A 24,151-nucleotide genomic window follows, 5' to 3' on the forward strand; every position below is an offset into this window, starting at 1 on the left:
GACAGATGAGGATTCAAGCACTAGCAAATTACCGTCTATCATACAAAGATTTATTGGAACAGAGACAGCCAAAATGTTAATGCATGGTGGGAGCTCCAAAGGAAAATAACTTCACAATAGCATGCAGATAAGAGAAAAAAATCTGTATTATATGTAAAGCCATTAAATGTTTTTTTAGGCAGGGATGTCAGGATTGCTATTTCTAACCACAACATGCCCTGTAACCTAGTGACATCCTCAGCCTTGATTTAGAGTCGGGGGCCCACCGCTGCAGTTTATCTGGCACCTCACAAAGGAATAGCTTCAGGGCTTATTTAGGAATGGCTTGAAGGTGGAAAGTGAGGGGCCTGGCACCTGTCCCCGCAGTTCAGCAAGTACTTGCCCCAGACACTGCTTCAGGACCATCTTGCTGGTTCTGACTGAGGTAAGATGCTTTATTTTATTTCTTTAAGGCAGTAGTACAAAGACTAGTAGATGAGGATACTTTCCTCGAACCCTAGGTCCCATGACATGGCTGCAGTTTTCTCTCAAATGCTACAGTTTGTAAAACTGTTAACTACTACCTGGACAGGAACAGAAGTCTGACAGTGTGGGGTTTTTTTATTATTTTTTTTTATTATTATTTTTGTTGTTTTGGTTTGTTTTTTATGCTGTTGCAGTGATCTAACAGTATATTCTATGCCAGAAAACTAGGAGAGTAGTTCAATGAAATTCAGTGAACCACAGCACATCTGTGGAACTGGGCTTCGCAAACACTTTGCACGGTGTAAAATATTGCCACTACCTCCTCAGGTCTTCCAGCCGCTTGTCTGATGTTCAGTCCTCAGCGCGGTCTCACAAACACTCTGCCAGAGTTGCAGGCTGGTTTCTTCTTTACTTTCTTTTACTCTTTTTTTTTTTTTCTTTTTTCTCTTTTTTGTGAGGATTGGAGATAGTTTCAGTTTTCTGAAACAAAGGATGTTACAGCCATTAAACAGCCATCACTGAAACTTGCTGCCTCCCAAGACAGGCTTTAGAAATCCATGGCTTTAATAACCACAGAATACTGTATTTGTGCTGAAGCCGGGGTAGAATATAGTGGCAGGGCATGAGATAGCAGTCACAGCAAGGCAAAATGTGAAGGTCCCTTGGTTACAGCAGTCACAGCAGTTTTTGAAAATCTGCCTCAGTAGAAGTTGCCTCCTGCCTCAGCTATTGACACGTAATCACGTGTCAATCTGATTGATCACCATTAACGGCCAGTGGGGCTTTCCCAGACTGCTACTGGTAGCAAACTACGTACAGCCACTCCTCCACCGCAGGAATGAGGGCACTATGTCGTAGTTATCTCAGATTTTTAAACCTGCCAGGTGAGTAGAATGGGTAACATCCTACAGTGTGCTGTGGAAGCAGAAAGTGACTTTTTTTTTTTTTTTTTTTTTCAAAAGGAGAAAGCACTTGGCCAGCCAGAGGGTGGCAGCAGCAGGGAAGAGCTCAGCTCTGAGGACTTAACAGAAAGCAAACAGCTGTGGGAGCTTCACAGTGTGTATGTGGTGGCAAGGAAAACAGGGACAGGTAACAGAGAGGGGAAACTGTACGCAGGAGGGGTGCAGAAACAGTCCTGCAAGGGAGGGCAGGAGGAAGAAACCATGGAATGGGGTAGACAGAGATGGAACAAGCTGTGTAATGCAAGTTCCAAGGGAAAGCTGCAAGAAAACAACAGCAGTTCCCTGACTGCTCTGTGGCTCAGAAGCCCTCAAAGCAACAACAACAACAACAACAACAACAAAGGTATTTTTGGAAGCTATTCATAATTTCTTAGAAATGTCTCAGTGTCCTTTAAAGCCATTTGACTCAGCAGATGGTAAGCAGGCCATGCTGGAAGGATGGTATCTGCAAAAGCACCATTTGTACTGGCCATCCAGTAGGAGACTTGGTACAGCCAAAGGGTCCCACAGTCCACATTTAACTACTCAAGCGAAGGCTAAACCCACACGTGGCTTAAACAGTAGGAAAACTGAGCTCTAGCTGCCTGTTTCCTGCCCAATGCACTCACTAAGCATTTTTTCCCATCACGCTTGGAAAAGGACCCTTGCCCAGTAGAGATGCTCCAAATACCAGGCTGTCATTCAAACCTGGCTGAAGATATCAGTGCTTATCCAGCAACCCAATTTCTCCTCCAAGAAATAAGTAAATGTTCCATGTGAAGCACAGACCAGCTTCCCCATCCCATATGACTGCCCCAACAGCCTGTACACCTGTTTTCCCTCCCTCCCTCCCTCCGGATCTGTGAATATTGAGTTACAGTGGCCACACAACCATAAGCAGGGGGGGTGACTATGGCACCATCTCAGTAGAGCTGACACTGTGCTGGCTGAAGCAGCCCCTGGGGATGCATCTTCAGGCCCCTCTTTGGCAGAGGAAGGCCCTAAATCCAAGTGCCCCATGTTGTCAGTGACTCCTCAGCTGACTTTTAGACTGGTTATAGCAGGACCAGCAACCAGTTGCATGGCCAAGGCAGTGCAATGGCCAAAACAGCCAGTAAACAAAGGTCCAAGAACAGCATTGAACAGCCAGGCCGTGCACCTTTCACACTGGCTCTATCTTTGGACAACCCAGCAGTGTCACTGCACACCGCTTCCCACCTGCCGTAGCAGCAGGAGCCCAGGTGCCTCACCAAAGGCTGGACTGCATGGCAAAGATCTGAGAAACAGGACATTAACTTATCACATTGTCTTGTGGGAGATTATATGTGGCAGAGGGAGACCTGAAAAGCCAGCTCTCCTGTCCCCAAACTTAGCATGTGAACTTCTGATCTGTCCTCAGATGTGATGAAAAATGTGTCTATACGTTTTCTGTCTTTGCCTGCTAAGTCAACCAGTCGTTCATGCCAGTATCTGCTTTGCTGTCAGTGGACTTGGTAATTAAGATGACACGAGACCACTTGCTGAAATCAGTCATTGCACACAGCAGTACAGCACTCTGCCCATTCACTTGCCAGTCTGGAGTAAAAGGAAGGAAAACAAACCTAATGACAAGGAGAAGAGCTATCCTGAAAGAATACAGATGCTTCTCTGCCAGGGCACAAGGAGAAACTGCTATCTTTTCAGAGCAGAGACACTGTCAGGATGCAGCAAAGGCTGCTGCTTCCCTCAGTGTCCCAAGCTGAAAGCTGCTGACACATTTACTCTGGTATTTCCTAGCACCATGCTGTGGAATCTTAGCAAGAATGGATGTGCACAAGCAGTGGGACAAGTCTCTGTCCCACACTCTGGGAAAGGGGCCGTTCGGGTGGCACGCACCAGGGCTGCAGGTGGCTTGCAGGTTTTCTCCAGTCTCTCTCTCAGGTGGCTTATCTCAGCACGGTAGTCATCCAGCTGGCTCTCCAGCTTCTCCCGCCTGACTCGCTCGAATTCCAGCTGAACCTCCAGCTCCTTCACAGCCCTGCCAAAAGCAAAGGAGACAAACGGAGCATAAAGCACATCCAAGCATGTCCTGGCTACTCCACGTGTTGTTTTTTTTTTTCAGGAGCAGGTTAGTCACAGCAGAAAACTGCAGTTCCAGTGTGCTCCTGGCTTAAGACCCTTTGCAAAAGCTTCAGAATCTACTGTTTTTCTTTCTCCACAAATCAGCTGTGCTCAGCGCATGACCATCTCCACCGCGAGATGGCGACGTCTTCCCACACATTGAGCCAGCCCCAGGGTTTTGAGCATAGAATCATAGAATATCCTGAGTTGGAAGGGACCCTTAAGGATCATCAAGTCCAACTCTTGACACCGCACAGGTCTACCCAAAAGTTCAGACCATGTGACTAAGCGCACAGTCCAATCTCTTCTTAAATTCAGACAGGCTCGGTGCAGTGACCACTTCCCTGGGGAGCCTGTTCCAGTGTGCAACCACCCTCGCCGTGAAGAACCCCCTCCTGATGTCAAGCCTAAACTTCCCCTGCCTCAGCTTAACCCCGTTCCCGCGGGTCCTGTCACTGGTGTTAATGGAGAAAAGGTCTCCTGCCTCTCGACACCCCCTTACGAGGAAGTTGTAGACTGCGATGAGGTCTCCCCTCAGCCTCCTCTTCTCCAGGCTGAACAGGCCCAGTGCCCTCAGCCGTTCCTCGTACGTCTTCCCCTCCAGGCCTTTCACCATCTTCGTAGCCCTCCTCTGGACACTCTCCAACAGTTTCATGTCCTTTTTATACTGTGGTGCCCAGAACTGCACACAGTACTCGAGGTGAGGCCGCACCAGCGCAGAGTAGAGCGGGACAATCACCTCCCTCGACCTACTAGCGATGCCGTGCTTGATGCACCCCAGGACACGGTTGGCCCTCCTGGCTGCCAGGGCACACTGCTGGCTCATATTCAACTTGCTGTCTACCACGACCCCCAGATCCCTCTCTTCTAGGCTGCTCTCCAGCGTCTCATCGCCCAGTCTGTACGTGCAGCCAGGGTTTCCCCGTCCCAGGTGCAGGACCCGGCACTTGCTCTTATTGAACTTCACGCGGTTGGTGATCGCCCAGCTCTCCAACCTAGCCAGATCCCTCTGCAAGGCCTTTCCACCCTCAACAGAGTCCACAACTCCTCCAAGTTTGGTGTCATCAGCAAACTTGCTCAAAATACCTTCTATTCCTATATCCAGATCATTTATAAAAATATTGAAAATAACGGCCCTAAAATGGAGCCTTGAGGGACCCCACTGGTGACCGCCCGCCAGCCTGACGCAGCCCCATTCACCATAACCCTTTGGGCCCTGCCCGTTAGCCAATTGCTCACCCATCGTATGATGTTTTTATTTAGCTGTATGGTGGACATTTTGTCCAGTAGGATCCTATGGGAAACCGTGTCAAAAGCCTTGCTGAAGTCCAAAAAAATCACATCAGCTGGTTTCCCTTGGTCCACCATACGGCTGATCTTATCATAAAAGGAAATCAGGTTAGTTAGGCAGGACCTACCCTTCACAAACCCATGCTGGCTGGGACCAATGACTGCTTTGTCCCCCAGGTGCGCCTCAATAAGTTCGAGAACCATCTTCTCCATGATTTTACCAGGCACTGACGTGAGACTGACAGGCCTGTAATTGCTAGGGTCTTCTTTCTGACCCTTCTTGAAAATCGGCACAACATTTGCCAGCTTCCAGTCTACCGGGACCTCTCCAGACTCCCAGGATCGTTGAAAAATAATTGAGAGAGGTTCCGCGATGATGTCCGCCAGCTCTTTCAGCACCCGGGGATGAATCGCATCCGGACCCATGGACTTGTAGGGATCCAGGCGGAGTAGCAAATCCCGCACACGTTCAGGGTCGGTTGGGAGTTTGTCATCCCCACCGTCCCGGTCCTCCAGCTCAGGGCACCCTGGGTCCCGAAGCCCATCATCGGCATTGAAGACAGAGGCAAAGAAGGCGTTAAGCGTCTCTGCTTTGCCTATGTCATTGTCTGTGAGGAGACCTTCCCTATCAAGGAGCGGCCCTATGTATTCTTTAGTTCTCCTTTTTCCATTCACATATCTAAAAAAAACCTTTTTATTTTCTCTCACAGACACAGCCAGCTTCAACTCTAGGTGTGCTTTAGCCACACCAATTTTCTCCCTACAAACACGAACAGCATCCCTGTATTCTTTCCAGGACACCTGGCCCTCCTTCCAGTAGCGAAACACTCTCTGTTTCTGCCTAATCTCCATCAGAATGTTCCTGGTCAGCCACGCCGGCCTCCTGCCCCGCCTGCCTGACTTGCGATATTTAGCAATTGCCTGATCTTGTGCTTCTAGGAGGCATCGCTTAAAGAATGACCAGCACTGGTGGACATCGAGGCCTTCAAGAGCAGTTTCCCAGGGGACCTTGCTGACTACTTCCCCGAGCAGCCTGAAGTCCGCTTTCCCCATATCTAGGGATGAGGTTTTGGTGGCACTTTTCCTTCTGTCACCGTAAATTTTGAACTCAACCACTTCATGGTCGCTATGACCGAGGCGGCCACCAATCACCACATCTCCCACCAGACCCTCTCTGTTTTCTAGCAACAGGTCTAGGAGGGCACCTTTCCTAGTTGGCTCCGTCAGCACCTGCACCAAGAAGTTATCATCTAGGTGCTTCATGAACCTCCTGGACTTGCTCGTGTCAGCCGTGTGGCACTCCCAGTTAACATCTGGCACGTTGAAGTCCCCCATAAGGACAAGGGGAGTTAATCTCGAGGCCTCTCTTAGTTCTGTAAAGAATAATTTATTGGCGCTATCGTCCTGGCCAGGCGGTCTGTAATAGACTCCCACAACGACATCCCCTTTATTCGTTCGTCCCTTGATCCTTACCCAGAGGCTCTCAACTTTGCCATCGCCGACCTGAAGTTCCACACAGTCCAGCCCCTGCTTCACATACATCGCCGCCCCACCACCTCGCCTACCCTGCCTGTCCCTCCTGAAGAGCCTGTAACCATCTATCGCAACACCCCAGTCACAGGACTCATCCCACCAGGTTTCGCTTATGCCGATGATGTCGTAGTTGCGGGACTGGGCCAGTACTTCTAGCTCATCCATTTTATTCCTCATACTGCGTGCGTTTGTGTAGAAGCATTTCAGGTGCGTCTCCTTACACTCAGCACCTTGTGGATCTAACCGAAGGACCTCACTGGCACACAGCCCCTCTGATTCTAGCGTACCATCCCTTAGGTCTTCACCGGCGTGCCTGGTTTTAGCCCCTTCCCCCTTCGACTCTAGTTTAAAGCCCTATCTATCAGCCCTGCCAACTCCTGACCAAAGATCCTTACCCCTCTCCAAGAGAGGCCCTTCCCATCCGGTGCCATCAGGCCCGGTGTAGCATAGACCTTCCCGTGATCAAAGAACCCAAAGTTCTGCCGGTCACACCAGTCTCGAAGCCACGAGTTTATGTGAACAGCACACCTTTCAGCTTCGATCCCCCCTATCGGAAGGACAGAGGCAAACACAACCTGCGCGCCTGATCCTCTAAGTAGTTGCCCCAAATCCCTAAAGTCTCTTTTGATCGCCTTCGGACTTCTCGTTGCTACTTCATCGCTACCAGCCTGAAAGACCAGTAGCGGGTAGTAGTCAGTGGGCCGTACCAGGCGCTTGACTTTCTCGGCAACGTCCCTGACCCTGGCCCCAGGGAGGCAGCAGACTTCCCTACGGGTAGGGTCAGGCCGACAAATAGGACCCTCTGTTCCCCTAAGGACAGAGTCTCCCACAACAATCACCCTCCTGTCTTTCTTGGTGGAGGCAGTCCTGAGGCATGGAGTCGACCTCCTCGCCCTAGGCATCCTCCTGGGAACACTTTCTACCTCTGCCTCAGTTGCTGGTCTCTCAATCTCCAGGGCCTCAAACCTGTTTCTCTCTCTCAGGTGGCTTATCTCAGCACGGTAGTCATCCAGCTGGCTCTCCAGCTTCTCCCGCCTGACTCGCTCGAATTCCAGCTGAGCCTCCAGCTCCTTCACAGCCCTGCCAAAAGCAAAGGAGACAAACGGAGCATAAAGCACATCCAAGCATGTCCTGGCTACTCCACGTGTTGTTTTTTTTTTTTTTTCAGGAGCAGGTTAGTCACAGCAGAAAACTGCAGTTCCAGTGTGCTCTTGGCTTAAGACCCTTTGCAAAAGCTTCAGAATCTACTGTTTTTCTTTCTCCACAAATCAGCTGTGCTCAGCGCATGACCATCTCCACCGCGAGATGGCGACGTCTTCCCACACATTGAGCCAGCCCCAGGGTTTTGAGCAGGCTGCAACCCAGGTCTTTCTCCAGCTGCTGAAGAGGGAGAAATGCCCAAGAGGTAGAAGAGTTGGCAGGAAACAGAGAACAGGCATTAAACTGGTTTTCTGGACAGGCCAGGGGCAGTTTCTTCATTTATGGCTGGTTCCTCCACATCCTTCCTAAAGTGATTGGGTTAACCACAGATGAGGAACGATCAAATGACAGCCTGCATGGCACCGACTAAAGGAAAGCGGAAGCACTGGCTGATAAACAGTTGCACAAGTTCTCATCAGTCACCCCGTCACCCCCACAGTGGCTACTAAATTAACTGAGATTGCTGGAACTGGTTAGCTGAGACATAATTGAGATATATTCTTATAACAACAATTGACCTCAACAGCTGAGTCATGTGGAGTTGAGCTGGCTCTCATCTGTAGCATGAGTTAGCACAGCTACAAAGACAGAATACTGGTAAAAGGAAAAGGGAGATGTCTGCCATGTGGATTCAAATAGCAGGGCAGGAAAAAAAGCTGACAGAAGAGCTACTGCATTGCCCAGACCAAAACATTCCTGACTCACAGTCCAAAGCGACCGGCCTGTGTCAGCCTTACTGACACTAAAAGAATGACCTGTGCTTTTGCAGGGAACTCAGTGCCTGGGGGAACAAGGTGACTTCTTGCACACTCCGGATTTGTGGGGCACAGCTCCAGCACGGTGTGGCACACATGCGGTGGCATTTGTTTCCATGCTATGCAGCCTGGCCCTGCACAGCAGCTCCCACCAGGCCTCTAACAGCAAAATCTGAAAGAGCAACCTTCCCAAGTGGCAATTCCTGCTTTTCATCTAGTAAAATGATGCTGCTGATAAATATTTTTAAATAATGAGGTTTTCTAGCATATGACACAAGCATCTTGGGGTTTATACACAGGTGTCTGTCAGTATCCTGAGGAGCAGTATTTCGGTTTCAAAAGGCCAGACAGGATCTAGGGATGCTCTCTAGCCTCCACAGATGACATCCCTCAGAGACCCTCACAATTACTGTTTTACTAGTTTAGCCCCACATGCCATGGAAAGCAAAAGCCCTTACAAGAGCCCTCTAACAGGCACTGCCAGCTTTTCAGTAGCTGCTGTATCCAAAATGAGCTCTCATTTCTGCTGTTAGTCAACAGTGACTTTTCCAGTGCTGCAAACATGTTGCTCTAGTAACACGTTTGGTTTGCAGTGGCCCAAACATGGACATGGACATGCTTGTCTACAAGAATTAAGAACAAAATGCAACCAAATGTTTGACAGATAGAATAGGGACAGGATGTTGCTTTCTTGTTTGAGGTCTGAATCTTTAAGAGAAATAGAGGCATTTCTTTAAAACTTAGACAGTCTGCCCATCTAAACATCTAACTCATCTAACAGAAACCTTTTATTTAATGGAGACCCTGAGAATTAGGCAGAAACTATGTAAAGTGCTTCACATGCAAAGGGAGGTTTGCTGAGATTTCTATTTTTGTGGTCTGAAAATGACCTAATGTCTTCATGAGCACAGAAATACACTGCTCTTGACAAAGAAATATAACAGGTCATTAAATAACTCCTCCTGTATATGCACTTCCATGCAAGCCATGCTAAGACTAATGCTTCTATTCAGACTTATTAAAGTGCATACATGTATTCAGCATCCTTGGAAAAAAAAAAAAAAAAAAAGCATAGTCAGGATTTATGTAGAGACTACTGCACATACACTGCAGGAAAACCTGAAGGCAGAACAGGTAGCCCTGCACAAGTAAAAGAAGTACATACACATAATAATTTGTGTTGTACTGTAAGGCTGATCCTGGTCACAGAAGTCCAGAAATGGCCAGGAAAATCACTGAAGTCCTTTTCTTTTTGGCCTGGCTAAAGTTGGTAAGTGGAAAAGACAAAATGGCCAAAGCAATTTGAGTGTAAGGTAGCCTTAAAGAAGGCTTTAAAATGGGCCTTGCTGAGTTAAACATTACCAGAGGAAGTTAACCTTACTTCTCAACATCCCTTTGTTCTTTTTTCATCTTCTTCTCCTCCTCCGTTATTCCTCCCAGTTGTCTGTAGTTGCCGTAGGCAATTTCTAGAAGATGCTGAAGTTCTTGAATCTTGCGATAGGCCCTTACTGTAAGACAGAGACCTCCAGGTAGGTAAAATGCACAGAGAGAACTGAAGACAGTCATGCTGAAATCCAATAGTCTGGAAAAGTCTCACAAAGACAGAAATCACACTGCTCAGCAGATACTGAGATGTATCTGACACCCACACAACAGACAGCTCCCAGAAACAAGGAGCAATCCAATGCAGTTTCACCGACACAGATTAAAACACTGGAACAGATACGTTCTGACTGTCCTGCACTATGCTTCCTAATTTTCCACAATTTGTTTGAATACTCATCAGTACAGATACCCTGTCACCAAACTCATCCTACAACAAAGTCGCATCAGTTAGCAGAAACTGTGCAAGTAGGAACAGAATGTCTCGAGACTACCTTTTTGAATAAGGAGTGATGAAAATGCTTACTGCGTGCGTTCCTTTTCTCTGCTTTGCTCAGGATTAAATCTTCTTTGCTATCCGTACTCCCTTCCACACCATGTCTTTCAAAAAATTTTGCATTGTTTGCATCTAGTTCTTCATCACTGGAGTTACTGTCTCCAGTTCTTTGTGTCAAAAGTTCCACAGCTGCCAGCTGGGCAAATCTGCAGAGAGAACAGTTAACCTACACTGATACATCCCCGTAATCTGTAAAAGCATAGCCATGCTCCCCACATATGATGGAAACTCTCTGAAACTCTTCATGTTCCCATTTACAAGAGGGAGTTTCAGGGTTACAGGAAGCATTGGTACACAAACTACGAGCAGCTGATCTGCTTTCTGCAGTATTCTCCCAGCATGAGCTCTGCCTCACTGAAATCCTATGGCAATGACTCCCACATCAGAGAGATCTTTTCCTGTGTAGGATTTCTTAACTGAATCTCATCAGCAACTGCATTATTTTTATTAATGCAAAAAATCAGACAGCTTTCTCTAGTTCTCATTTACTTCGTGCAGTTGGAGCATACAGGCTTACGACCTTCCTTTTGCAAATCAGTTACTTTTCATCTTTTATGTCTTGCCATGTTCAGAAAAAACAAGGTAAACATAAATCCTGTTACAGCTACAGTACTGCTTTGCTTGTTACTCAGAACTGGAATTCACGGACTTGACCTTTTCCTCCCTCCGTCACTGAAAATCAGAAGTAATTACAACTAAGATGACTTGAGATTGATATATAAATAGTAAGCAAATAAATGACTGCGCTACATGATATGTATTGCTACCTCTTGGCCACATCCTTTGGAGTCTCTCCAGCATCATCTGTAATGTAACAGTCAGCTCCCCTTTCAAGTAACCACTGTAAGCAATGGACGTGCCCCTGTTCAGCAGCTGGGGAAAGGAAGGTGCACACAAGTCAGTTGTATTCAGCTGAAGTGTTTCAAACCTCATACATCCCCCTCTTGACACAGTTCAATGTGCCAGAGGGTGGGTTGATTAAGACCCCACAGGTGAGATGCTGTTTCAGAGAAGCCTGCGTTTCTAGATGATCAAGTCATATGGGCATGCCCATTTTTAGGGAAGATTCTGCAATGTGTTTTTGTGCCTGCCCCTAGTCCTGGAAATTTACTTGCAACTCTTGCTGGAGAGGAGCTAAACTAAACTTGCTCAGTCTCAGGCATTGAGCACAAGACACACAAATACCTGCTGCCTCGCATGCTCTTGCTTTGAGGTCTGCATCTCACCCATTTGCAGCAAAGTGCTGTCATCTTTTCCTGGCTCTGGGCTCCCACACCTCACACAGGGTCGATTGGACCAATCCATGGCATACAGTGCTGGCTCACACAGAACAAGAGAAACAGGAGCTTTGTGCTGGAGCTACAGGCACACTTTTTGGGCCACATCCTTAAGGCAATGCCTCTCAGCTGCAGCCCAACGCAACAGCTTTGCCTAGTTGTGTGATCTAGCACAGCTACTGCCCATGCCGTGTGGTCCCCAGGAACGATGTCTCACAGGATGGTATTTGGCATGTCTGGCTGAAAACAGCCAGCCCTTTTTCTCAGGGAAGAATAATTCTGTCTGTCACAGCAACCCATTTGGATAAGTGTCATGTTTGTTTTCATATATAAAAAATAAGGAAATGCAAAGACAATCAGCCATAAATTTTCCCTCAACATTTCATCAACACTGCATGTAAAGACTGGACGAAACAAGTAGCAACATTCCACGAAAAGGAGTAGGAAGGAATGTAGAAAACACTTTTAAAATCCCTTCATATATTTTTTTATAACGGGAACTTCAGTTATCTTTTTAAAAAATCTATTGTTATCTAATCAAAAAGAATTGTAGAAAATAGTGTTAAAAGCGTATTACAAGAATACTTCCCACTATTTTTTCTCTCCCATTTCATGGGACAGGTTGACCATGAGCCAGAAATGTGCTCTGGTGGCCAAGGAGGCCAATGGGATCCTGGCATTCATAAAAAGGAGCGTGGCCAGCAGGTCAAGGGAGGTGATCCTCCCCCTCTACTCTGCCCTGGTCAGGCCTCACCTGGAGTACTGGGTCCAGTTCTGGGCTCCCCGGTACAAAAAAGACAGGGATCACCTGGAAAGAGTCCAGTGGAGGGCCACAAAGATGATATGGGGCCTGGAGCATCCTATGAAGAAAGGCTGAGAGACCTGGGTCTGTTCAGCCTTGAGAAGACAAGACTGAGAGGGGATCTTATCAAAGTGTATAAATACCTGAGGTGTGGGAGACAGAGGGATTTGGCCATCCTCTTTTCAGTGTTTTTTGGGGACAGGACAAGGGGCAATGGCCACAAAATGGAGCCCAGGAAGTTCCGCACTAACATGTGAAAGGACTTCTTCACGGTGAGGGTGACGGAGCACTGAAACAGGCTTCCCAGGGAGGTTGTGGAGTCTCCTTCTCTGGAGATATTAAAGTCCCGTCTGGATGCCTATCTGGGCAGCCTGCTCTAGGGAACCTGCTTTGGCAGGGGGGTTGGACCCACTGATCTCTTGAGGTCCCTTCCAACCCCTACAACTCTGTGATTCATCTTTCAGGCATTACTAAGAAAACCCCAGACACAAGAGGACCGTTCTTCTGTAGTGCTAGCACTCCACTGCAAATCAAGGTGTTAGATACAAGAAGTTAAGCTTCCTCCACAGCGTATAGCAAATTACTTTGTTGTGTTTTTTATAACACATCTCCATGGTAGCAATATGTTCACCAAATAATGGCCCAGACCATAACACAGATCACTGTTATGAACGACTAGCCCATGTTTCTAAAACTGACATCTCACCTGATTAAAAAAATAATAAATTTCAGTTTAGATGCTGCTTTCTTTTTCATACATGTATAAATTTTCTGTATTGACTTCAGCTTGTTTTAAAAGTGACACCTACACATACATGCATCACAAAATATGTTTTTCAGGCTGCCCTTTCAAGCCCTCAGGAAATGAGACACTGTTTTTCATTAAGTTTATCTGATGAGCAGCCACTTGAAAAACTAAGTAAACAAGCCAGCAACGAACGGTAACAAGCTGAAACACAAATCATAATTACTGACCTTTGTGCATGAGAGTGGATCCCTTATCATCCCGCTCATTAATATTGACTACTCCAGCTTTCACTAATCTTCTAAGTACCAAAATGTCCCCTTTGAAAGCAGCGCTATGGGCTGGGAAAGCTAAAACTGAAAACGAAACACGTGTTTCCAAACAGATACCAGTCATTCCTCTAAACATGTTCATATTTGTCTCATACAGCTTGCTTCTCTCGTAACAACTTATTCATGGAAATTTCATAGGCAGGTTAACGCATCTTTAATCAGTTAAAACACAGCTGCATTACTAGCACTGTTCATCACAGACTTGACTAAACATGTCTCGGTTATGGCTACAGGCATCTTATACAGCTTGGAGATGAATTTCAAAGACCTGGAATACCTTTGTTTCACAGTTACTGTTCTATTACTGGTGGTAACTAGAGTCATATGCCTATTTTGAATTCCACAGTCTAACCAAATATATAAACTAGTTTATTTCTTGGTAAAAAAAAACTACTCATAAAGAAAGTTGGATTTTTCCAGTTATATTTAGAGAGAGAGAGAGAGTATTGAAAAAAAAAATATATATATATATATATATAAGTATAATGACAAAAGACTAGCGGATAAGGAAAATAAGTGCCTGGAAAAAGTAGAAAGGTGAAGGAGCAGTTCTTATATCTGTGCTCTGTGGAATGTTGTCCTTATGAAGCTTGCCACACTTGCATCTTTTGGCAGTTCTGACTGCAGTAGTACTGCTGGTTAACAAGTAACCTTAATTTTAGTAGAACATTTCCAGGCTGAACTGTTATTCAGTATAAGTAAAGAATTCCGAGCAGGCAAATCTGAAAATTCACGAAAATTATACAGCTATTCTGGATTTCTGCTGGAGTCTAAGAACGTGCATAACTTGGTATTCATAGCGCAACAGTGCGACAAGTTTTATTTTGATTATTATAAATCTAAGATATTTATAAAATCACATTGAGAATCCCAGACTGTAGCTATCAGTAAGTGCAGTAACTATTGAAAGCAGTAGCTGTTCCTTACATTGATGATATGAAGGTTGCAATTCTCGTGTAAGTTTTCAGAATCAAGTGTTTTATGAAATGACACCTATTTTAACAGTATAAATTTTAACAACATTTTAGTGTTCGATCCACACTCACCTTCCTGTGTCTCTGGATGCTCCTCCTCTTTTTCCATACTGTTAATATATTGCAGAATATTATCTTTATAGAAGCGCTCAGCCAAGTCCCTTGGAGTCTCTCCATGGTCATTCCTGGCTTTCAGCATGTCCATGACACTGGCCATTTTACTGACCAAGAACTTAAAGCAGTACAGATGTCCTTCCATTGCTGCCAGATGTGCTGTAGCCCAAAGTAAAACAAAATAGGTTAGAGCAAAGCACTGCTGACTACCAAGAAAGCACCTGAGCCATCCAACACTGCACAACAAGAGGGAGCAGCTCCAGTTGGTCAGGGGATGCTCAGCTCCTATCCAGGATAGAGTCCAGCTGTATGCAAAGGAGGTAGAAGAAAGCTGTCAAGGGTGGGATCTGCAAATAAAATTCCCTGGCAGAGCTGACGGCGGGAGACAACACACCACTGCCAAGAGACCTTTGAGCTCTAGCTAGGAGAGTGCACTGCTGGGGTGCCCTGTTCCCCATGAACTGAAATCTCACTGCTCAGCAGCTCTGATCTGACTTCATTCTCCTAGGTGGACTCATGGACAAAAGTGACAAAGTGAAAAGAAACGGTATCTTAAGGTTAACTTCTGTTTATTAGTCAGATGGTGCAAAACTGATCCGACTCTTACAAATCCTCTTCCAGATAAGCAAGAATCTCAGGGATGAAACTTCACCTTTTGGAATGAAATCGTATTAAATGTCTGCCCTATGCAGAAAGCAGTCAAAAAAGCTTGAGGCTTTCTGCAAAAATGGAAAAGAGTTGGATTCTGTCCATGTCTTTCTGCAGTTTCAGTGGGATGCTATGGAAGACACATAAAGGAATTTTTTACAGACAGCTTTTAACCTGTGTGTTGCTGAGTGCCCAATGTTTAACTGCTGCATGTGATCTGCAGGCACACTTCTCGGTGTTTCATCTCACCTGTTATAAAATCAAGCTAACACTATTCTCTCTTCTCCAAGCAGTGAGTGGAAGAACTACGTCTGTGAAAAATTCAGGTGTCACACTATGATTAAATTATTATTACATTTAGAACAGGCTTAACTGGTAAGAAATAAGTGAAGCATGGCCAAAACCTGAATACAGTTAGAAAACAAAATGTTGAATTAAAGAATGCAGAGTATTCAGGGCACTGAATGAGACAGTGTTCTTCAAAAAAAAAAAAAAAGTATCTTTTTAGATAATTAAAGCCTCTGCCATAATACAAATATGATTCTATGACAAGGTGCAGTCTTACATTTCTTAAGTTTTAGGAGCATGGAATTGCAACCTCAGTAAACTCCTTTTAGTATACTCAAGTAATTATTACAGCACTGGCCAGCTAATCTTGAAGCTGAATTATGTAAAAATGATTTAAATTTACTTGACTGTTTCAGAAGCTGAGGAAAATACTCTAATCTGTACAGCCTAACACTCCTGTTAATCATTTATTAGGAATATTACAAAGCAATTTCTTTCCTCTGGATGATAGGAGGATCAAATGAAACAGAACAAAGGCTGAACAAACCAGCTTCTGTAAATGTCAGAAGAGTAACAAAAGCAATTTTCTACTAACATGTATATACAGAGCATTTAAGTGGAACTGTGCTGGTATTCACCATATCTCCATACTAGATTGTGACATCAGGGAAGTGTTCCCAAATGCAAACAAAGCTACCTTCTATGCTGCCCCCAGGGTGCCTAATATCACAAACCTTTATCGCTTGAGCCAATACACCACATGTCCTACCGGGATGTAAGAGCCTCACATCCTTCAACAAAACCCACGTTTGAAAAACAAAACATAGATATTGGCTTACTGGATACATAGTGCTTAATAGAGGATAAAAGATTTTGAAAGTAGATTTAAAAGGATAACTCTAAACCTCTAAACAAGTTATTGATGGAAAAATATGCTATTTGGAACAAATAATATGACTGACCATAAGAAAACATGTTAAAAGGGAAAGGATGCAACAGGAACAAAGGGTATGAGCAACAGCATTCAACTTACAGAGGACTGAGGCAGTGGTGTGCTAGGCAGAGGGATGGTGGAGAGACTATGAAGAGAGTGCCCATTTTTTTGTGCTAAGGTGACTGTGCACATGATTACGAAAAGAGTACAGACTGCAGATAATATAGAAATTCTGGTGTTCCAGAAATCAAGATGAGGAAATCAGAGGTTAATGAGAACAAGGGTTTTACCAACCTAGTTAAGAAACATTTGGATACCAAAACCTGCATATGAATGTGCCAGAATCTGCTCACACTGGCACAGCTGGCACACATTCAACAAAGAACAGGTAGCAGCTGGACCTGCCTGCTGCCCCACCTACCCTTCCCCTCCTGTGACCTCCACTGGCACACGCGCTCCACCACATGCTCAGGGGATGCTGCCCTCTCAAAACGAGCCTGCTCCCAACATGAGCTGTTCCAGCACCCTTAGCTCTGAGCCTTGCAAGGAACAGCAGGAGCTGAATAGGATGCTGGTGCCAACTGACAGCTACTTGGGATTTTATGAATTCCCTCATCGCTATAAAAATAGAGCAACCATGTGTATTGCATGGAACCAACTAGCAAATTATAGCATAGCATCACAGAATGGTTTGGGTTGGAAGGGACCTTAAAGCCCACCCAGTTCCACCCCCCTGCCATGGGCAGGGACACCTCCCACCAGACCAGGTTGCCCAAAGCCCCATCCAGCCTGGCCTTGAACACCTCCAGGGATGGGGCATCCACAGCTCCTCTGGGCAGCCTGTGCCAGTGCCTCACCACCGTCTGAGTGAAGAATTTTTTCCTTATATCTAATCTAAACCTACTCTCTTTTAGTTTAAAACTGTTACACCTTGTTCTATCAAAACAGTATCTCTTGTCCAACCAATGCTGATAGGTGTCCTTTGCTTAAGGTGTGCTAAGATTATCACATATCACAACAACTGTAATCCAAAGATTAAGTATACGATTTATCCTGACATACCTGGAAGGTTTCCATTGTTATCCACATCATCTATGCATGCTCCCCATCTAACAAGAAGCTGCAAACACCCCAAGCGACCATGAAAAGCAGCATAATGAACAGGCTTCCAGTCATCCCTGTCTGAAACATTTGCATTCTGAAATGAAAACAGCAGGTTAATTCATTCACTTACAAATCTTAGACACGGAACAAATTTTATAAGCAGGAACCAGCTGTTCATTGTGTTAAATTATTTCCATCAAATCAAATAATATTTTTCAAAGTTCATGTCATATAAATAGTTCCCATTCCAAGATGGGTATTTTTCACTGTTTCTTGGTTGTATTGAAATAATATATGCAGAAAAGGTAGATGTTCAGAAATACTTCTATTGATGTGTTGATGATTATTCTTAAATATACATCTGTATTTTTTTCAGACTATGTCGTTTACTGTATAGGATTTGTACAATCACAAAAAATCACAACAACCTCAGTGCCTGATCTTCATTTGGTGACATCCCCTGTCAAATGGTGTTCCACATTATTGATTCTCTTTAGATTTTTGGAACATTTCTCTAACATGTCTTACATTCAAAAAAAAAAAAAAGAAAGAAATTTAACCTAAGAATAAATTCCCACACCTGCCAGCAAGAATATGCCAACAAAGATTAACCTACAGTCCCAAATCTCAGTTAAACTAATGAGTTTTGTTGGAAAAGGACAGCAGACTTTGACTCCGCACTAGGAATCTGCAGGTAAAAGTCTCACCGCTCCACTTTGCAGTATGGTTTGTAAAGTGTACGACTGCCCATGGGCTGCAGCTAAGTGTGCCGGGGTGCACCTACGGTCGTCTCGAGCTTCTAGGTTTGCTCCATTTGATATCAAAGCCTAAAAGAAACACAAAGCCTAAGTTCAGAAAGCAAGCTGAAAAAGCAAACATAGCCTAGCCGGATGACTTAAAATGATCAGCTGGGTAACTCTGGGGTAACGTCAAAGCATTGTCACTACACAAAATAAATCTTTTTGCGCAGATGGAACAAATAGGTGCACTGCTTTTAACAGCAACTCAGTTCCAGCTTTAATGTTGTGAAGATGAGATACTCACAGCTCTATTAGGAGCCCTCTCAGCTGATCTTCATAATGACTGTGTCCAAACTGCAGCCTGCCTTACTTTTGCTTGAGAGTAAATATTTACACATACCTGCATGCAAGCATCCTGTCCTCGGATAGCCGCAAGGTGAGCTGCAGTCCAGCCTCTGACAGCTACCTGTGTTATGTCAGCTCCGTGCCAGAGCAACCAGTGAAGACACTGCTCAACCAAAACCAAATTCTTGTTATTTAACTATTCTTACTATGTGTCTAAGGCACATTTTAACTATAAGTTAACAGTAGATGTTATATTTCAAAACTGCATCAGAGTACTTCTTTATGGAAGCATGACACCTCAGAGCATGGACTAGCAGGTGAGGTAGACAGTTTCCAGGCCTCATCCAAGGGCACAAAAGTAGAAATAACTACTAACTCAGACCCTAGCACTGGTTTTACAGAATGGCTTCTTCATTTTACTCTTCCAGATTTAAAATGTAATCCGTGAGAACATACACATGGCATAAGGTAAAAGCATTGGAAAAATGGTGCAAACATGCTCACTTGAACTCCAGCTAAAATTACTGGCAGGAAAAACACCATGAACTAAATGTAATGCCTCATTTCAGTTATTAAGCTCCTTAGGGTGCATGTAATCCCACCTCTCTTCTCATCCTTTCATAGCTTAGTTTAGCTTTATTCACCTTTTTCCACCACAAGTTACTGCTTTCAATGGAAAGCTTTAAAAATTATCAAAAAAAAAAGGCAAGAGAACTAGTTAAAATGTTTTGTTATATATTATCATTATTTAATATATTCTTTTAGGCCAGGCTCCACCTCTGGTTCCTTCATTGTTTCCACCAAGGAGCTTAGTAACAAACAGATGACAGATAATCCAATAAAGCCTTATACATTAACTGCAAAGTAGGAGAGTCAAATGAGAAGTGGCAGAATTTACACATGTAGAAAAGGGTGGGCAAGCAATCTGTTTTTAGGGTTGACAGCATGATCATCAGCATTTTTTGACAGTTTCTGTTCATTCCAGTAACAGAACTGCATTTCTTGAGTTTAGCAATAATTTTACATTTTTTCCTTTGGGACATGATTTTTATATGGTTATACATGACCTTACTGTTTCAAAGTTAGATTGCAAAAATATTATGCAAGAAGACTGTAACAAGGAGATAAGTGTTGTGCTGAATACAGCAGCTCGGTCCTTTTGGAAATTCAAACGTTCATGTACCAAGTAGCTGCTGATTTCTGCATCAACATTCAATGCTTTTATTTCTTAAAATAAAATGTGTTAGCACTGTTTCTAGAGAATGAGGCATAGGACAGAACACTGGTAAACAGAATGAACAGGCTCTCATGTCACTTCTCACTTGGTTCAATCACCTTCGTGACTAGAGAATGTGTACATGTCCTAGAGGATTTTCTCATTGTATACATCCTAGCAGAGTTTCTAGGTGTCCTGAGAGAAGGAGAAACACAACAGAAACAAAAGAAGGTCATAAATCTAGAAGGGAGGCCATAAGGCACACTTTTCTCGGAGTAAGAAAATCGCCGATTTTGTAAAATCTGGCAGTGTTAACTATGTAAATTGTGGCTGGGACTTCAGAAAGGCAAAATAAGATACTAAAAACTGTACTTCTGTTCTCAGTGAATATATTTACTGAGAAAATCAGACAGAGATTATTAATTTAGCTTGATCAAAGCCAACGACTTTGTGTCCAGCCTCTCCTAAAGAAGGAAAACATTAACTCACAAAAACATTGCTGTGTCTGAACACCAACATCATATTTTACCTCCAGACTTCCAGAGTGTGCAGCACAGTGCAAAGGTGTGAACTCGTGGACTAAATCCACCTCGTCAATACTAGCTCCTCTTTTTATCATTGACGCAAGTTGTTCTACATCACCGGCTTTCACTGCCTCGTGTACACTAGTGTACTTTTGCTGCTTCTTGACAGCTAGTGAGGAATAATAAAAGGGCATTAGCCAGTCCAGTAACATTTCAGAGAGAGTAAACAAGTGATGAGTCAAAGAATCGTCAGAGTGACAGCTTTATAGGAACCAACCCAACGTGTTCAGAGTAACTTCTGAGAGTGAGCCTTGTATCAGCAGGAATCCTTAGCCTCTGTTTGTCAGAAACAAAGCAATACTCAAAAATGTGAAACAGCCATGTCATCTCCAGCCTCAGAAAATGGACCAAAAGAAGCCATGAATAAGAGCCAGAAGAAAGATGACATGAAACATGGCAAGAGCAGGAAAGCAGAGCTACTCCATCTACATATGCAAATGCTGGAGCAGGTCCACCGCAACACTGGCTCTCTTCCAAAACTGTGGGCATCACAAACTCTTTCATCCATCACATCTTCAAGTGCATCACCAGGGGGGCTTCTCTCTTGGGCGAACAAGCTCTCAGCCATCACTTTTCAAGTGCTCCACATGGCCGTGCTCCCACTGCTGCCTGAGGACTCAGCATACCATGGCATACTGTGTTGAGGGCACCAGAGCCTTTACCAATTAAGCATAGCGTGTAATTGCTCTTGACTGAGCTGCACAAATCAGCTTCACTACAAGCTCATGTCAAAATGAAAGCTGCTACATCTCAAAAACAATTATTTATACAATGTGTTAGTCATTCTGTGTCGTTCCCTTGCTGTATATATAGCATTGCTCTGGCACAGGTCTCTTTGTTGGCCTAAATTTTTGCCCCCACCAAAGTCAGTAGCATTTTCATTGACTTCAGTAGCATGGAATAAAACTCTGAACTTAGGTAAAGGCAGCGTGGTACAAAAGTATCTGTCACCGGGATAAACTGTATTCTCCTTCAGGCCTTTTCACTGATTAACAGGATAACTGGGAGCACTGGGAGTCAGCTATCCAAACTCCCTTGCAACATCTTGGCACTTTGCCTGAATTGGTCAACAGAAATAAGTGATGTAAGTAGATCTAATGGCTGAACAACAGATAGCTAAGTGTATGAGTAACTCAAAACAATTATTAATTACCTTCTAGAGGAGTCATCATTCCAGCAGCAAAATGCACTAACACTTGGATTAGATTTCACACTCTAAGAAGTCTTGAAGAAGTAGGCTACTGTTCGGCAAATCAAGCATGTGGGAAAAGGTTGATCTTAAGGTATTAGTGCCTCAGTTTCCCTGCCTGTAGAGAAGAAATGGTGGTAATAGTTCAAACTGTTAAGCATTTTCTGACCAAAAATATTAGATATCAATGAGATGCTCTGTGAAAAGGCTACTGACACATGTAAAAAAAGTGCTAATATGATGAAAAGCAGCCTTCACAGTTTACCTGTGCCTAATTTCATGTAATCTGCAGCAGGATCATAGTGCTCTGGTAGATTTGGGGTTGCCACAGAGAAGAAAAGAGGGGTTAAACTGTTGCTGTAATACAGACTGAGATTAACACACACTTCTTGATCTTGTGGCTGTGTATCATCACTTCACTCCCACTTGCCCAAGAGACAGGCTGTATCATTGCCCTGCACACAGCAGCTTCCGTTAGGAACTGGGACTCTTACTATGCAAAATGCTGTAAGAACAAACAGCAGCAGCACTGAAACAGAGAATAATTCAGGAGGGAAGGGAAGGGAAGGGAAGGGAAGGGAAGGGAAGGGAAGGGAAGGGAAGGGAAGGGAAGGGAAGGGAAGGGAAGGGAAGGGAAGGGAAGGGAAGGGAAGGGAAGGGAAGGGAAGGGAAGGGAAGGGAAGGGAAGGGAAGGGAAGGGAAGGGAAGGGAAGGGAAGGGAAGGGAAGGGAAGGGAAGGGAAGGGAAGGGAAGGGAAGGGAAACTGCGGGCAAAGCACCTTCACCAGCCGGAGTAGGAGGCAGCACCGCAGCTGCTGTTGGCATGGCAGCCCCTCACGGCACAAGCAGCCTCACTCGTTGCGCCCTCCTCCTCCTTCTCCTCTTCCTCCCCCTTCTGCCAACCGTCGCAGCGGTGTTGCCATGGGCACAGGGCTCGCGCTCCCGCCGGGCCGCAAGAAAATGGCGGGCCGGGAGCGGCGGCCATGGCGCCTCAGCGGCCCTGAGGCATTTTGGGCACCGAGGGATGGAGCCTCGGGGCTGGGGCGCTGTGAGGGGGCTGCAGCTGAAGGGGGAGGTGTGGGACTGCCTGAGGAGGCAGCAGCGTGGAGTAACTGATGCTGGGCTGCAGGTGTATGTTCCGTCTGTAAAGGACGGTTCCTCTGTGAGAGCTGGGATAAAGCTGCCTGGGGATCGCTGGGCAGGTTGGCAGGAAAAGGGTATCCCGAGCTATTTGTTGTTGGTTTTTGTTTGTTTCCAATGCCCTGGCTTACCACCTTTGTGGCATTCCCCAAAGAGAGGCACAAAACAATCACACCAATCGCTATCGTCATCCTCAAACTGTCATCCATGTATTAACCAAGAACTATTCAAACCGCTTGTGCTCTTATCTGTGGGATAATCTGACTAACCACAATTCTTGTGCTTGTAACCTCTCTGCACTGAGATGTTTCAGGGTACAAATTGTTTTTTTTTTTCTTTTTTTTTTTTTTTTCCTGCAGTTCAGAAGTCCTGCTCTTCAGCCCCATTAGCCAGAAGAATCCAATACCCTGGAGGGAAACTGGGTTCCTTTGATGGGGCCAAAAAAGCACTCTGCATTTGAAGGCCCATTCCCAAATCAGATTTACAGGAGTGCACTGATAATTACATCTAAATAAAATCCATTTCGAGCTTAATTATCCTTGTTAGAAAGTTGCTGTCAATCCTCTGACTGCCCAAGGATGTCTCAGCCTACGCCTTGAAACCTGAGTGAGAAGACTGGGAACATTGCAACTAACAGCACATTCACAGCTGATTTTCTACTTACAGCTGATTATTTCTACTTATATCACACACTAAGTCTGAATTCTGATCTTTTGAGTATCCACACCACAAGAGCAATACACTAGGACTACTCTTTCACTTACTGTTTTGTGTCTTACTCCCAGCAGCTTTAAAAGTATGCACTCCCCACATAGCAGTGAATAAAACCTTAAATGCAGGTGACATACTATCCCAAGACAAACATTGTATGAATCTTTATTTGCAATCCCACAACCATGCCAGCCACGCAAACCCATTACTGAAAGGAAGAGATTTACACAAATATATGCTTAATTTTATTTATTACATTTAAGAAATATTAACATCTCAGGATATCTGGTTTACCATCTAAGTCCAGTCATAAACAACAACAAAAAAACGCTTAACCATTTTTCAAATGAGCATTCTTACATTCGTTTCCCCCTGTAACGTAAAGAAAAGTTTGTTCAGCTGTATTAAATTCTTATGTGTGACTAAAGGAAAAAAAGTCATTAAAATGTCTCAGCTACCAGGCATCCTGGTTTGTTAATTGTTTGTTGGCACTTGTGTTCACAATCAAGCACTCTGGTTCCTTTGTTAAATTTTCCCCTTCTACCCAGAACTTTTTGGTTACTTTTTATTTTTAATATCTGGATATGTGAGTTTGTTCAAATAAGTTTAAAAAGAAAAAATATAGGGTTGTGTCTTGAGAAGTTCCTGCATCGCTTCCCTTGATAACCCACCTATGAGATAACTGAAGGAAGTTACTTGCTTTCATTTTCCTGAATCTTATTCAGCAAGAGGTCTAAAACAGAGGTCTTTTTAATTTCATTTAAACTGAAAAAACTACAGAAACAC

At 44.5% G+C, this 24,151-nt stretch overlaps 1 protein-coding gene across 10 annotated transcripts; it reads right to left on the minus strand.

Annotated features, from left to right (window-relative positions):
• Positions 1-14: 14 nt before the first annotated feature.
• Positions 15-22,639, minus strand: LOC119716493 (ankyrin repeat domain-containing protein 42). 10 transcript variants are annotated; one of them, XM_038177303.2, is made up of 15 exons: positions 22,294-22,543; positions 21,781-22,020; positions 21,480-21,633; positions 20,272-20,435; positions 18,582-18,689; positions 18,149-18,268; positions 17,400-17,535; positions 14,426-14,626; positions 13,278-13,403; positions 10,991-11,096; positions 10,194-10,369; positions 9,666-9,792; positions 7,296-7,409; positions 3,282-3,423; positions 21-945 (listed from the first exon to the last, which is right to left on the minus strand). In XM_038177303.2, the coding sequence occupies exons 3-15, from the start codon at positions 21,496-21,498 to the stop codon at positions 874-876; spliced, it is 1,611 nt and encodes a 536-aa protein (XP_038033231.2). In that variant the 5' UTR covers positions 21,499-21,633; positions 21,781-22,020; positions 22,294-22,543; the 3' UTR covers positions 21-873. The 10 variants fall into 10 exon arrangements, 9 of the variants coding, with proteins under 9 accessions (XP_038033252.2, XP_038033244.2, XP_038033234.2 ...); XM_038177297.2 differs by lacking the exon at positions 21,781-22,020; XM_038177306.2 differs by lacking the exons at positions 18,582-18,689; positions 21,781-22,020 and having other exon boundaries at positions 19-945; positions 22,294-22,554.
• Between the last annotated feature and the right edge of the window lie 1,512 nt (positions 22,640-24,151).

This window comes from Anas platyrhynchos, chromosome 1, assembly GCF_047663525.1.
Source record: "Anas platyrhynchos isolate ZD024472 breed Pekin duck chromosome 1, IASCAAS_PekinDuck_T2T, whole genome shotgun sequence".
Taxonomy (NCBI): domain Eukaryota; kingdom Metazoa; phylum Chordata; class Aves; order Anseriformes; family Anatidae; genus Anas; species Anas platyrhynchos.

What these genes read in the sequence shown, in the direction of transcription:
- LOC119716493 (XM_038177297.2), bottom strand. An exon ending in CACACTCTGGAAGTCTGGAG is followed by an intron (nt 18,690 to 20,271) that starts GTAAAATATGAT and finishes TTGGTTGAGCAG; the next exon opens with TGTCTTCACTGGTTGCTCTG. An exon ending in AGAGAAAAGGAACGCACGCA is followed by an intron (nt 9,793 to 10,193) that starts GTAAGCATTTTC and finishes TCTGTCTTACAG; the next exon opens with TAAGGGCCTATCGCAAGATT.